Source organism: Pteropus medius, unplaced genomic scaffold (assembly GCF_902729225.1).
Source record: "Pteropus medius unplaced genomic scaffold, Ma_sr-lr_union100, whole genome shotgun sequence".
Lineage (NCBI taxonomy): Eukaryota > Metazoa > Chordata > Mammalia > Chiroptera > Pteropodidae > Pteropus > Pteropus medius.
The window spans coordinates 4,284,990-4,300,135 of record NW_024350397.1 but is presented as its reverse complement, the minus strand read 5'-3'; the positions used below and the strand labels follow the sequence as shown (position 1 = coordinate 4,300,135).

At 39.2% G+C, this 15,146-nt stretch overlaps 1 protein-coding gene across 5 annotated transcripts in view; it reads left to right on the top strand.

Moving 5' to 3' along the window:
- NRP1 (neuropilin 1) overlaps nucleotides 1-14,418 on the top strand; it is a 131,975-nt gene extending 117,557 nt beyond the window's left edge. The window contains exons 13-18 of one of the 5 annotated variants that reach the window (XR_005647976.1): nucleotides 2,373-2,510; nucleotides 6,439-6,713; nucleotides 7,204-7,300; nucleotides 7,387-7,459; nucleotides 9,376-9,426; nucleotides 11,566-11,773. Coding sequence is in view for 4 of the 5 variants with exons in the window: in XM_039839765.1 (XP_039695699.1) it covers nucleotides 2,373-2,510; nucleotides 6,439-6,713; nucleotides 7,204-7,300; nucleotides 9,376-9,426; nucleotides 11,566-11,855 (851 nt within the window). In the remaining variant the exon portion in view is untranslated. Of the gene's footprint in view, nucleotides 1-2,372; nucleotides 2,511-6,438; nucleotides 6,714-7,203; nucleotides 7,301-7,386; nucleotides 7,460-9,375; nucleotides 9,427-11,565 lie in introns of all 5 variants that reach the window. The other 4 variants (XM_039839765.1, XM_039839766.1, XM_039839767.1 and 1 more) reach the window with 4 other exon arrangements.
- The last annotated feature ends 728 nt before the right edge of the window (nucleotides 14,419-15,146 follow it).

Genomic DNA, 15,146 nt, shown 5'->3' with positions numbered 1-15,146 from the left:
CCAGGCTCAGATTTTCAACACTGAGCTACTATTCCTTTATACCCGTCCCCCACAAAATGCAGAGACTTTTTGAAATTAAGTTTAAATAAGCAAGGTTGCCCAAAATAAGCTATATTATTGGGACAAGAAGATAAAAGAGTAGCAAAATACAAAAAGTTAGTGCCGTTCGCTTTGTTAGACTCAAAGAACTGGAAAGAACATTGGAAGGTAAAGGTGAACCGCTATTCACTGCACCAAGAGAAATGCCTAAACCGTCCTTTCAGGCAAAGCTGTTTCATGTCCCAGTGATTACAAAAATATTCCAATTTATATATATTACAATGTCACCAGACTATTAATAGCCAAAATAATAGATGATGTGGTTTTCTGTGTTATACAATAAATTTAATGTATTAGCAAGGTAAATATAACCAGAAATGTGTGCGCTGTAATAGCTTACTGCTCTCCTGTATGTGCATGTCTTATAAACTACATTTAAGGAGAAAACCCAAAGCCACACACACATTAACATTTTCCAGTATTAACATTTTCTAACATGAGATTATGCAACAATACATTCCTGGGTCATGGGCATTGACGTCCAAGGTTGTTTAACCATTCCTTCACTGTTCAGTTGGTTTTACTTCATCTGCATAATTCGATCTTGCTGCACAAGTGTGGTAAATTTTGGAAAGGGTTTCTCATGCTCTAAGAAGTCCTATTTCATGGTTATGAGAGATTAAACATGAAATATAGCTCTCCAGTGGCACCGTGGCTGTGACGTACAGCCCTTTGGCACTAACTGAAAGCACTCACGTTATACACACCCCACAGTTTACCAGTTTACTCTCCCACACCGGCCCTGTGCACTCTTTTTTTGGGGTGCACTCTTTTTTGTCATTGGAAGGAAGAACCCATTCTTCTCAGTCTGGGCAATTTGTATCGCATTCCTTCCAAAGTTTTACATCGTCATTTGAAAAGAGTTCCTTGGAAACTAAAAATGCAAAGTAAATCATCTTTGTCTATTTAATCTTTCTATTAAAATTCTTCTTGCCATTGTTAAAATGGGAGAGAGGCAATGGAGGCCAGGCTCAGAGGAGGAAGCAGGATATTTTGTATTAAACGCTTGGGCAAAGTTAAAGAAAATATCAAAACAAGATATGCTCGCAGCCTGCTATATGTTGTGCCCCAATACAGCATGTAATATCACACTTCTTTTATTGTACATAGGGATGGTTTTGAGATGTTTTTAAGTTCAATTGGCAAGTCGGCTTAGGCACCTTTCTCTTCGTTTCAATGCTGCCATCTTGTGGACTGCCCAAACTCAATGAGACACGATGACTGCCCCCCCTCTGCCCTTCATTAGAGTAAAAGAGAGCTTTTGTGTTTCATTTTATAAAGAGAGGGGGTGTGGGACTGACAAGCATGAGCATATTATCTTTAGGATTCTCTTTATTGTTAGCTTAAATTTACCAAAAAAAAATTCCAAACATCAATGATTTCATTCCATAAAATTCAAGTTACTTTCAAAAAGAGGGTGGAGTAAGAAAAAAATAGAGGTTTAAAAAACACTATAGTCAAGTAACACCTTGTAGAACACACAAGAGAAATTATTCCTGAGAATCCATTCACGCTTTCCTTTCAGATCCCAAAGGAAGCGTTTTGAACATATTAAACAATAAAAATGGGTAGGTATTTAAATGTGCTTTGGTTTTACATGACCTCGCACTGAGGTTTAAGTGGGGCGACCAATTTATATGCAAATTTTAAAATTCACTGAAAAAGCAGAAACTACACTTAAAATTAATTGACCTGATATGAAGCACAGAAGGAAAAAATAATCTTAAGTAATGCTTCATAGGTCTGACACTAAAGGCCTGAAGCATAAGCTGCTGTGGGGAGAATACTGATAACCGCCAGGACGAGGCACTCAGCTGTCAAGTTTCTAGACTTTCGAGGTTCCCGGGTCGATTTCTAATTAAGATTTTTGTAATTGGTGGATATCAATTTATATAATTCATCCTCAAGAACAGAGTATCTTTCATGTTAAATATCGTAGAAATAGGGAGAATGCTGCAGATGTAATATATATACTTTGAAAAGTAACCTTCCTGGAAATTTTATATAAAACCAACTTGGCAGGTAGTCCATAAACTTTTCATAAAGCTGGATTGAAAAAATTACTAAATGTGATTTCGCAAACATTTTGACATCTCTGTGCATCTTCTGAGTTTCCTGGTAATCCTGGACTTTGTGGTTTTCCCAGAATTTTCAAGCAGACATTAAATTATATAAATCATGCTTTCCATGAACAAATTAAGGACCTTTCTGACCTAAATGATTAAATTTGTCTTTCTTTGCTTGTCTCTATTTTTCCTTTCCACCCACTGAAGAATTTCCAACATATGGTTTTAACTGCGAATTTGGCTGGGGTTCTCACAAGACGTTCTGTCACTGGGAACATGACAGTCACGTGCAACTCAAGTGGAGTGTGTTGACCAGCAAAACAGGACCGATTCAAGATCACACAGGTAATGAAGAGTTCACTGTGGCCTCATTTCTTTGAATTAGAGGTGTTATTGTGGAGGGCTTCTGGAGTCTAGGGAGTTTCTAGGAGGGTTAGGAAATATTGCAGAGCATTCACTCATGCTTTTGTTTTTCTGGAATTAATAAAATCTCTTTCCCTAGAGATACACTTAAGCCAAGTAGTAGAAAATGCTGATCAAATATGGTGACTGATTGGCCTCCCTGAAAAATAGCAAAGATGTGTGAATTAGTACTGTTTTACATTTTTTCCTGAGCTCTTTTAATGAAAAATTTGTAGCATATTCAAAAGTAGAAAAGAAATAGTAAAACAAACTTGAAATGTATACACCCCAACTTCAACAATTATCAAATCATAGGAATCTTACTTAATCTCTCTCATCCCTGACTCTGGACTATTTTGAAGAAAATCCGGACATACATTATGTCATCTCATTTATTTACAGCTAAACATACAATAAGTGAGCTTAACGCTTGCTCTCTCTCTGGACCCTTGAAATGGAAGTGGCGAAGGTGGGGTTGGGTTCTTTTCATTTGGGGGAAGATTTTAAACCTGAGCAGGTAGACACTTCACCACACCCCAGCCCGAAACCCACCTCACCTCCTGTGATACTTTCTCTCTAAGATTAATTAAAGGGAGGGATGATTTGGGGGAGAGAGAGAACTGACCGCCACTTCTGTGAACTCTTCTATCCACCACCACCTTATTTTCTTCCTAGTTATTTCATCATCCCACTTGAAGTATGGTATAAAGAACCAGCACTGTTCAGCAAAAACAAACAAACAAACAAACAAACAACGCACATACATACACTCACACACACATGCACACACACACTCATAATGAACTCCCAACCCCCAAAAGTCTACCCTACTCAGTGATGCTTAGAGAACTGCTTACTCAAGTAGTGGCTGCCCAAAGATACCCCAGAGGGGCATTTGCTGTTGCTTAGAAATCTCATTAAACAAATGTTTCCCCAGTGTTGGTGCTTTGGGCCAGTGGGTCAGTGGGCCGATGGATGGGCAGAGGGTACTTCATGCCTTTCTCATTTTATTGTTCACTCTTTCCCCAGTGGCTATAACCATTAAGTAAGTTGAATAGACCTCCTTCCACCGCAGCTAGCTCCTTGCCTAATGAGAATGACAAGGAAATTGGATAAAATTGGACTCCTTCAATTCTGAGACACTTTCAATTGAATCTTAAGACAAGCAGTTTTAGAAAACTTAAAATACTTTGACTGTAAATGGCACTGTACATATAAATGGCATCAAATTAACCAAATGCAATTAGCTGGAATGAAGGCAGTAATGGTAGAAAAATTGATGCAAAGTGGAGCAAAATGGCTCAGTAGGATCTGACATTCAAAGGAGGTTAAAAGCTATGTTAGCCAGAGACAAAAGCTAAAAGGCTTGCAGAAGTAAAGTGCTAATTGAGAAAATGAAGACAGAGTTCTTGACCTAGAGCTGTGATAAAACCCCTGAAAGGAAAAATATCAGTGCTTTATGTGTTGAGTATCAGAAAAGAAGGGCTTGTCTTAGATTAACAGCTGAGAAGTGTGATTCCTTCAGAAGGATTTGTCTTTTTTGTTCTCCCAGACACGCAGATTTATTTGACTGTAGTGCCAGGCCTGCCCTGACTAGAAAGAGCCTCTTGCAGCACTGGAAACACAATCATTTGCTGAGAGAGATGGCCGAGCCTGACATCTGAAAGGCAGGAATTTGTTAACATAAAAAAAGCTACATGAAAAGAGCACACAGCACACAGGCACACAGACGACATGGGATGCTATGTGGCACTTTGCAAATCAGTCGTGGAGACTTTTTTAATTAACACTATCTAGGTACACTATCCTGATGCCCAATTTTGAATTTATTTAAAGGAATGCCACTTGATCTTCTGCATTCGACCTCTAAATGAAGCTGGGGACCGTCCTGAAGCTCAGCGTGTTCCCCTGGCTCACTGAGCACGTGCTATTTGAGTAGCCCTGCTACAGGGCAGATGCTGTGCTGGACACTACAGATACCCCTACAAGGAGGGTGGTCGCACCCTTGAGGAGCTTATGGTCTGGGTGCGGGTGGGAAGCAATCGGGCACAGTGGAATGAGGGCGCGGGACCGCACTCCTCGGCGGTGAAAGCACAGGCTGGGGCAGAGAGAGCAGTCCTATCTCGTGCAGTGTCAGCTTGGCTTGAGTAAGGAATGGCGTGTGTGGGAGAGAGCGTGGCATCTCGGTGGATTGGCAGTGGCGTGATCTGGGCAGAGTCCTGTGCGAAGCGCTTAGCTAAGTGGCAAGGGAGGTGCGGCCTTGGATGCTGCATGAAGAAGTTTGGATGGGCTAAGGCAGTGAGGGGCCAGGGAAGCGTTTTAAACAGTAAAGTGACACAAGCAAAGTTTTCGAAGTCCACAACAGCAGCAGGACAGACGGCAGGATAGAATTCTCAGACACTTCTTTTTACTACCCATGTTCAGGTCTCTCCTTTCTACTACCTATTTCCCAACTTGCCCAATAAGTGAGCTCAGTAAATGTGTTTCCTCTAAGTAGATCTCCAACTTTAGTCTTTTTCCATGAGATTGGGGAGTCAAAGGCAAGATGGGTGCATTGCCTACCTGTCCAGTCTTGGTGGACTGATCCACTACTTATCTCAATGAAATGATGTTGTCATACCCACAGGTGACTGCCATTTGGTAAATTAGTGGGATAAGACAAATCCCAGGAGTGACTGAGTTGGCTTAGACACAGGGGACCCCCCCCCAACCTCCCACAAACACATCAAATGCACTGCTGGAGCTGTGATTTTTATTTCCACTTTCCTTTTATTATTCCGCCCGTCAGTTTCATTAAGCATGCTTTGGTGCAGTCTCACCTAAGCAGCCAGGTGAGGGAAGAAAGCTGCCCACTGACACATCCACTTCCACCTGGACACTGTTGACACCGTGAGCAGATACGAGGATGTGCCCACATATGCAGTGTGAAAAAATTATCTCACAGATACACAAGCCTCTGAGACAGCCAACAAAACACCCCACTGCCCACTGAGGCCTGAGCATCTGATTCACTTACATCAGGTGAGGCGTAGAGTAGGTGATTTCTATTTGCAGAGCAAACAGCGAAACATGAATTGTGTGTTTAGACCAGGTGGTGGCAGGAGGAAATGCTCCCACTGGGGGTAATTAAAAGCAAAGCCAAGAATAAGTCCTCACAGCTCGGCAAGTGTGTATGTTACCAAAATGCCATATTCTAATAAGCCTTGAAAATGCGACCTTGCCTCTCCCGAACCAGAAGCCCGCATTGCACAAGAGTGGGGATCACAGTTGAGATTCAGGCTCTCAGGTTTAGTTCAGGAATTTATAAGCCATTAAAATAAACGAGGGGAAAATAATCTGAATTTGGAAAAAGAATCACTAGATTATTTGGGAAAACTGTATCTTTATTATTATCAAGCAGCTACAGTGATCAAAACATCATCAACCAGAAGTCCTGCTGCTTCGACGATATATAAGAAGAGATTTAATTGTTCATTTAATTTCTGCATTCACACAGGTGCTGCTGAAGGCAATTTAAAGTTGCACAAAAATAGGTCTGTCCTCTGCTTTCAGTCTGTTTGCAACGGTGCTAAGGCTGACTTTAGTCACAGCCTGTGTCCGTCCATATGACAACTCATTCCCAATGAGTAGTGTCTGACTCAGTGCTCCTTTGCAGCTTTCCCGCAGTCACATGTCCATCCACGGAAGCTTAGAGCTGAGACTTGAGTGCCAAAGAGATCACCCAACAACCACACATTGTTCCCTTTCCGCTGCGGGTCTGGGTTCTCGGTGCTCAGCCCAGGAGTGAAGATTTGAGTGGTGGAACTAGAAAGAAAAGAGACAAAGGAGTCCTAAATTTGGCCACTCTCCCTAACACAGTTTTTTGTCACAGCAGGAGATGGCAACTTCATCTACTCCCAAGCCGATGAAAACCAGAAGGGCAAAGTGGCTCGCCTGGTGAGCCCTGTGGTGTATTCCCAGAACTCTGCCCACTGCATGACCTTCTGGTACCACATGTCTGGTTCTCATGTGGGCACGCTGAGGGTCAAACTGCGCTACCAGAAGCCGGAGGAGTATGACCAGCTGGTCTGGATGGCCATTGGACACCAAGGAGACCACTGGAAGGAAGGGCGTGTCCTGCTCCACAAGTCTCTGAAACTTTACCAGGTAAACTCCTCCCCCAGGGTGGGGAGGGCAGCTGCTTTGGGGACACTAGTGTAATATTTTGAAAGTTATCAAATGAGATGCCAGAATCATTCCAAAAATTATTTCAGAGGTTTCGGAATTTGAGCTATTGCTGCAATGATGATAATCTCAGTAGCCTATTTCACAGCCTCCTAGATTACAGGAATAGAACCAATTTGCTGAGAAAGAAGGGAAATGCCACTTTATAATCTATTTCTGGGCTGTCACAATGAGCATTTCCTTTATCTGCTGTTTTTTCCAGTTTTAAAGTTTGTGTTATAAAAAGAGAGTGTGAGAAGAAGTTGTATGCCATCGCCAGGCAGTTAATATGGATTGATGAGCTAAGCGTGTGCTGATGAGAAATCTCATGAATTTAATTTGTATGCCATAGCTTACACTGAACAAGAATTTGTAAACACTGCTATTTGGGACCAAATATTTCAGTACTGTGAAAATTATCTCATTTTGTTAGGTGATTTTCGAGGGCGAAATCGGAAAAGGAAACCTTGGCGGGATTGCAGTGGATGACATCAGTATTAATAACCACATTTCACAAGAGGACTGCATGAGTAAGTACCAATGCTGTAGAAACCAGTGGAGCATTTGCCCAGGGCATGATTCTTTCCATGTGATGGTGTTTGTCTTGTTCATTTAGACCTAGAATTTCAATGTGGGCTGTGAGCACATCATATGAAATGCATATTCTGGTGCAACAGAGCAAAACTCAGGTCAGTTTACCTTTAGCTATGCCATTACCTAACCCAGTTCATTTAGAATGTCTGGTTGGTACCTACAAAACTATATAATGATGCGGAATCCAAAGATCGTAGCAAAGAAGAAACTCTCAGTTTACAGACTGTATACACCATGCCAGAACGTTTTGATGAAGAGTGGAAAACTCAGACATCTGGATAATTCCAAATATCTGGGTGCATAAACAAAACAGCAGGCCTTTGAAAATGTTGATCACAGTGACTTTAGTTAAGGTTACATTGTTAATGTATCTTGGAAGACACGATTCTTTGCTTTATTACAAATAAGTAGATATTTCTGACTAAATAATTGAAATATTTCAAAAGAATAAATTAAATTTAGAAACTTTGCCTGGTATTTCAGAGTTTATGGTTTTCATCAATCTGGTATGTATGGATGAAAGTCTGACGTAGAAAACCAATTCATATTCCCTAGTTCTTGTTACATAATTATAAATAGCATCACTAATGACAATGTAATAGCACAGAAATTAGTCTTAAGCTCCATTTGCTCCACTTAAACTTTTGTTATATATTATTATATAATAGATGTTAATTGTAACAAAATGGAATAAGCCTACTGGGTGAATTTAAGACAAAGGAGGCCCGTTAGCTGTAATAGGTTTTTGGTCATTTAAGCAATTTACAAAGATTTTTTATATAATATATTGAATATACATAATTCCTAAAGTGGCAATAATTTGATAGGGTCAATTGAAGAAATTGGAGAGAATAAAAGAGCAGTGAATAAAAATCTGATGCTTCGTATCATGTAAGGAAATCTATTTAATGCCACACTAATTAGCAAATTTTCACAGAAAACAATAAGGCCTAATAATATTTCAGTTGCAACTACTTTACAAATTACCCACATCCAAGTCTAAACTGCTGTTAAAAGATATATTTCATGTAGTTACATAGTACCTGTAATACCATGGCTTTCCTGTTCCAAGATAAGAGTGGTGACTATGATGTTTTCAGAATGTAAAGCAAACTCCACAAACTAAAACAAAGAAACAAATTCAGTTCATTCAACAACTGACTACCTACTAAATGCAAAGTAGTATCCAGTGCTCTGAGGACTAAGAGAATTCTCTGAGCTTTTTTCTTTCATGGGTCTGGTCTACTTTGCTGTAGTTGTCGGTAAGCACTCTACTCAAAAAGTTATAGTTAAAGCACCAGTAAAACATTTAATGTTGCTGTACCATTAAAAGGTGTCTAAGATGATTATATAACTATTCATCAAGTACGTATTCTCAAATATTTAGTCATGGATGCTATAAGATTATCAACTATTTATTAATTATGCATTAACACAACACATATTTATTAAGGCACCTGTTATGTTCTAAATGCTGGGGATATAGTAGGGAACAAAGTACTCTAAAGCCCCTTCCCTCTGCTCAGAACTGTAAGGGATGCCAGACTCCACTTTTTCCAGAGACTCTTTTTTTTTTCAGTAAAACACAGGACACAGTTGCTGGCACATCATTTGGGAAACCAAACTAACACTCAACAAACTTAGGAAACCATTACCTGCAAAAGCACAGGCTGGTAGCCATGTGAACATCCCACTTCCGTTTCCTATTTTCACCAGATTTCTCCCACACCCCAGATGCCAAAACCATTTCTCTCTAACTTTCTCCTAAAACACTCTGCTAACAGAAGGGCTACCTGGATTTAGATGTGACATCAACGTCGTAGTAATTGCACACCGCCTTTCTATTGCTCTGTGGTTACATGGTCGAGTCAATTATACTAAAATTCCAAAGGAAACTTAGCTGAGCCATTTGTGTGTGTGTGTGTGTGTGTGTGTAAGGTTTATGTAGTTTGTATGTATTGTATTTTGTTGATAGTTCAAATATCTCTTTCAATTTTGTTTGACTTGTCAGGACCGGCAGACCTGGATAAAAAGAACCCGGAAAATAAAATAGATGAAACAGGTAAATTTGTCTTCCTGACAAATATTTTTTTCAATTCTGTGGCTTTCATTATATCTATAAGAAAGTTTCTGGAACTCTAGTACACCAGTATATCAAAGCAATGCAAATAAAATAAACATCTTTGCCCATGGTACTGTGGATTGGATTGTTGTCATGCAGGACCCTCTCCTAAGCTGCCCTGAAGACTTGGGGAGCCTCTTGTGTAAGCCATTGCAAGGGTGCCAGCCCTAGTCCTCCCGTCCCTGAGCTGAAAGAGAACTTAGAAGATAGTCAAGTGAACCAGTCTCAATTTATAATTATGGAATTAGAAAACTAGTGAAGGTTGTGTCTTACCAAAGACCTATAATAATTTTCATACAGTAATTTGAAACCAACCCAAAGGCTTGTGCCTGGTTGATATCCAAATATGATCTTTAAAGGACTAGAGCCCAATGTCTGTGATAATCTGTTGAGTTTAGTCCATATGTTCCCATCCTCTTCTACTGGAACCCTAGTTTTGTGATGATGATGATGATGATGATGGCGACGACGATGACGGTGATGGTGGTGGTGATGATGATGGTGATAGTAAGGATTTATTGAGGAGCTAGTGTGTTCCAAGGACTTTATGTACGTTATCTTTTTTAATCCTCCTAGCTGCTCTCTGAGGTATATTTAGTCCCATTTTTCAGATGATGAGCCTGAAATTCAGAGCAATGACTTGCCTTAAGTAGCACAGCTAACTAGGTGGTAGCTTCAGACTTGAGACTGATTAACTTGAAAATGTGTTTTCTTTGAACACTGCTTTGTGACCTAATTCAAGGCATTTGATCGGAGCAAGGCCTTGTCTGATGCTATTTTATTCCCTGAAGTTTCTGCACCTCCGGAAGGGTCATTGGACACTTGCCCCAGTGTCACTCTCAGCTGCTGCCACAGCTCTGTGCTCTACCCATCAATATCAGCATCTACTGCCTTTATCAATGTGGTCCTACTATAGCTAAACTTAACTTGCTAGAGACAAATAAATATGGCGCTATGCAATGCTGTTAGTAATATTAACACATGGCTCATTTAGCTTAGTTGCATAGCTCGCTCTGAGATGTGAACTTTATTAGAGGTGGTTTCAAAACAATGTTTCATCAAGGGAGAGAATATTAATATGCCCCCATGGCTTGTTTGCCCCTGTTTAGGGAGTTGCATCTCATATATTTAGTTTTCTTTGATTGGAATCTTTGTTGATCAGAACACCACTAAGTAAACACCATGCACGTTGCACATTAACATTTTAGTCTTGTTTCTAGTACCAGGTAATTAGGCTCAAAGCTCCCATGTTCATAATTTCTCATGTTCCACTCTAAATAAAACATTTCCCTAGTGACCGAACTGCAGGGCAGTATGACTGTCTCCAGTGAAACTACCAGGGCTGCAAAGATGCTGATTATTAAATGTATTCTATTCAGCACAACACAGACACTGTCTCTAGATTGGAGCCATCACTCTTTTTAAATGTCAGCAGCAAACATTCTCTGGTCCTGAAAGATGTCTTTTTCTTGAGTGAAACCACTGTAGACTTGGGGGGAAACTTGCTTGACTTGAAGATCTTACATGTGGAAGAACAAACACATGTGTGAACTGTGCCAGAGGCTGGACCCAGCACCCCATGAAAGGGCAGCTCAGAAGGTTTCCTCTTGACTGGTTGGGGATCAGGCAAGCACACAGGGAGGGGTTAAATCTCCTACTAGACAAATGTGTGACTGAGCATTTCGCAAAGCTTAGTGACTGCATTTCTGGCCACGAACTAAAATCACAAATTACAATCTAGCACAGATGGCAGCTGCATGAAATCTGAATTAGATTAGAACATGAACCTCACTGTTCATCCAGAATTGGTTGTTTCCGTGCTCTAAGCTAGCCATCACAGCTCCCCAGTACCTCCACCTCCGACACCTCGATTCCCAACAATTAATGAAACACAAACCTGGGTGTTTCCCAGTAATGGGGGAGCGAAACCCCACTTCAGAAATTCCCCACAGGCTCGGGGGAGAGGATAGACAAAACAAGCATGTGATTTTCTCCTTTTCCTTTCTTTTTTCTCTATTTTTCTACCTTCATCTGGTATGTTGGCAGTACTCATGGAGTCAATTTTGTTTTTCTCCCCAGGGAGCACCCCAGGATACGAGGGCACTGGAGAAGGTGATGAGAACATCTCCAGGAAGCCAGGCAACGTGCTGAAGACCTTGGACCCCATCCTCATCACCATCATAGCCATGAGCGCCCTGGGTGTCCTCCTGGGTGCTGTCTGTGGGGTCGTGCTGTATTGTGCGTGTTGGCATAACGGGATGTCAGAAAGAAACTTATCTGCCCTGGAGAACTATAACTTTGAACTTGTGGATGGTGTGAAGTTGAAAAAAGACAAGCTGAACACACAGAGTACTTATTCGGAGGCATGAAGGCAGACAGATGAGAAGATGAGAATCAAGATGGAAGGACATAACTTGCGTGTGTTGATCTTCTTTCACTGTACGGGCTGGGAAATGCGTTGATGACGCTGAGCCAGGCTTTTCTCAGGAGCTTCAATGAGCATGGCCGACAGACATGAACGCGTTAGCTGCGTTAACAGTTGGGATCATGTATAGTCGGCTTTTTCCTGTTGGTTTAATTTGAATAATCAAATGCTGGTGTTGAGACCAAGTATGATTGACTTAATAATTCATTTTGACTTCCCCTCCCTTTCTCTCTCCTCTTCCTTATATGGATTCTTTTCGGAAACTGTGCAAAATCCAAGATGCTGGCACCAAGTGTATTCGGTGGGGCCCTTCTGACGGACACGCTGCCTGTAGCCCAGTGCCCAGAGTATATTAGAATAGCCGCATTCCAGTGGACTCCTGAAGCTGTGCCTGTGTATAATTGCCCGCGTCGTTCATAGGCGAAGAAGGATTAGGATGTTTTACTTTAAAGTCCTGTAGCCTCAGTACCAGTATAGTGTGTCAGCTCTGTTTACGAAGCAATACCGTCAAATTTTCTTGATGTTTTCCAGTGTTGTACTAAACCTCGTGCTTGTGAACTCCATACAGAAAACTGTGCCATCACCAAACACTGCTGACAACTGGGTGTGCTGTCGACAACCACATTGAAAACCCCTTGGCACTGGCTAGTCCATGTCCTCTCAAGTGCCTTTTTGTTTGTACCGGTTCTCATTATGTTACATTAATGACCTGCTCTGTTCCTCGCTGGTGAAAGCCCTACTCTCTAATCAAACCCTGGTGGCCCACTGACTAAGGAGAAATTATATTTTAGTGTGATACGTCAGCCCCCGGGAAGGCAAGGGCTCCGCAGATTTGGCAATGTGGCTTAATCGTTCTGCTTTTTCTGTAGTTCTATTTCATGTCTCTTGATCCTTTTGTATAAAGCTGCAATATTCTCTCCTCTCGTTCTTTCATATGGAATGTATTTTCAAATGTAAACTCTTTCTCTCCTATCTCTCTGTCCTTTTTCTCTCTTAGAATTTAAGCATCTGCCATTGTCCAGAAAAAAAAACTTGCAGCTTTAACCTGCTGGTAATGGCAAAGAATTTTACTAGACTTTATGTTTCAAAATAAATAAGGGAAATTCCTAACTCTGCCCTCCAAAGTCTAACTTTGGTTTTCTTGTTAACTGGTTAAAGTGACAGTATCTTTTTTCCTTAAGCCATTTGTCTGTCTAATTCACTCAAAACGATCTTTGATAGAAATATTTGTATTCAATGGAAATAATAAGTTGGAAGAAGAAATAATATTAATTGGCTTTCAAGTGAGACCAAAAGGAAGGACTAAATACTCTTCTGCAAATATCCACAAACATGAGATTTTTACATCCATATATGCAAAAAATGACCCCATGAGAACCTTCTTGTTTTGGTATTGAGTCAGACAAAGGAAGTGGAAGAAAGGACAGTTAATTTAAGAAAGCAACTATAAATCTGGTGCCTGGCGATAAAGTATTTTCAGATAAGGAGTGGGGGGAGGGACTAGTAAAGTCAAAACAATGTTTTTAAAAATCCATTCAGCAGCAACCCTGAAAAAACAGAGACCTGAATAAATGCTTCTAGAAACTTCCAGTTGCTTACAAAGAAAAAGCCTGCCTTAGGTCTGGTAAGACCTAAGCCTCTAACAGCTCAGAGAAGTAAATATTTTATCAGACAGCATGTGAATTAATCCAAAGAAGCTTTAGTTGTTTTCAGTCTATTTGTGTCATGCCATGTTGTACATAAGAACTTTTAGATTTTTCTCCCTTCCTGCATTGCGATAGGTCTCACTCAGATACATTTGTGGGAGTCACATTTGCATCATGGAGAAGACAGTCCATTCATCTTGGTTTAATTGGATTGAGAATGCCTTTCGTTTCCAGGAATGTATTGATCAATTTGAAAGAAGAATAGATTTTTGTCCACAGAGGCATTCATTCACTTGTTGTAATCACACAAGGACAAAAGCGCTAAGACTTGATTTTTTCTCTTAAGGCAATGGACTTAAAGTTGTCCTCAGCCAAGGAAAAATGATACTGAAACTTTAAAAATTTAAAGTATCTTGCACTGATAAATATATTTAAAAATTATATGTTTATAAAGTTATTAATTTGTAAAGGCAGTGTTACAAAATGTTTAGTTTATATTGTTTTAGATTGTTTCGTAATTTTTAAAGGTGTAAAATAACATATTTTTTTCTTTATTGAAATCTATAAAACTTCCTGTAGTAAAATGTTTTCATTTTACTGGTATATTATTGCTTCATGTTTTGTACCATCATAAAATTTTGTGCAAATTTTTTTTACAGAAATTTTTATTTTCTATGACAATATGACACTTGTAAATTGTTGTTTCAAAATGAACAGCGAAGCCTTAACTTTAAATGACATTTGTATTCTCAGACACTGAGTAGCATAAAAACCACATAGAACTGAACTGTAACTTAAATTCCAAACTATGACTACTACATTCCAAAGAAACAGTTGAATTAAACATTTTCATAAAATATCTCAAACCTGATGGTTTTTATTATATGAGCTTTGTTATTGTTAAAGAAATTGGTATTCTTCCAGCATCAAATAACTTTCAAGGGTTTTTTTTTTAAGTTCTGTTTTAATATAATATCCTAATAAGGAGAGAAGATTAAGATGACATTTCCTGAAGGTAGAATATTATCCCAAATTGGACACTTGCCAAAATAAGGAATAGAGAATTTGGCCTTGTAAATGGAAAATTTTTAACCCTGAATCTTGGGTCAAATGTTCTATATTCCACTTAGTAAAGTTTCTTTATATATATATATATATATACACACACACATATATATATATATATATAAAATGTATATATACATTTTATATATATCTAAATATGTATATGTATATATATATACACATTTTTATATATTTATATATTTTTAATATATATTTTATATATAATATCTATTTATATATATATATTTTTATATATATAAAATATGTATTTTATATATATAAAAATATATATTTATATATATATAAAATGAAATTCACAAATACCTATTGGTAAATGTTGCTCTTGGAGAAAATAGTTAATAAATCCAATGGTGTTTATGCATGTGCCTATGCTAAATTTAGGTACAGGGCAAAATTGAGCATGGTGTTACAACTGGCCATTTAGTAATTCTTAGGAAAAATTCTATTCCATCTGGGACCAAAATAATAGTAGTAATAGCAATAACAACAACAAAGACAATAGA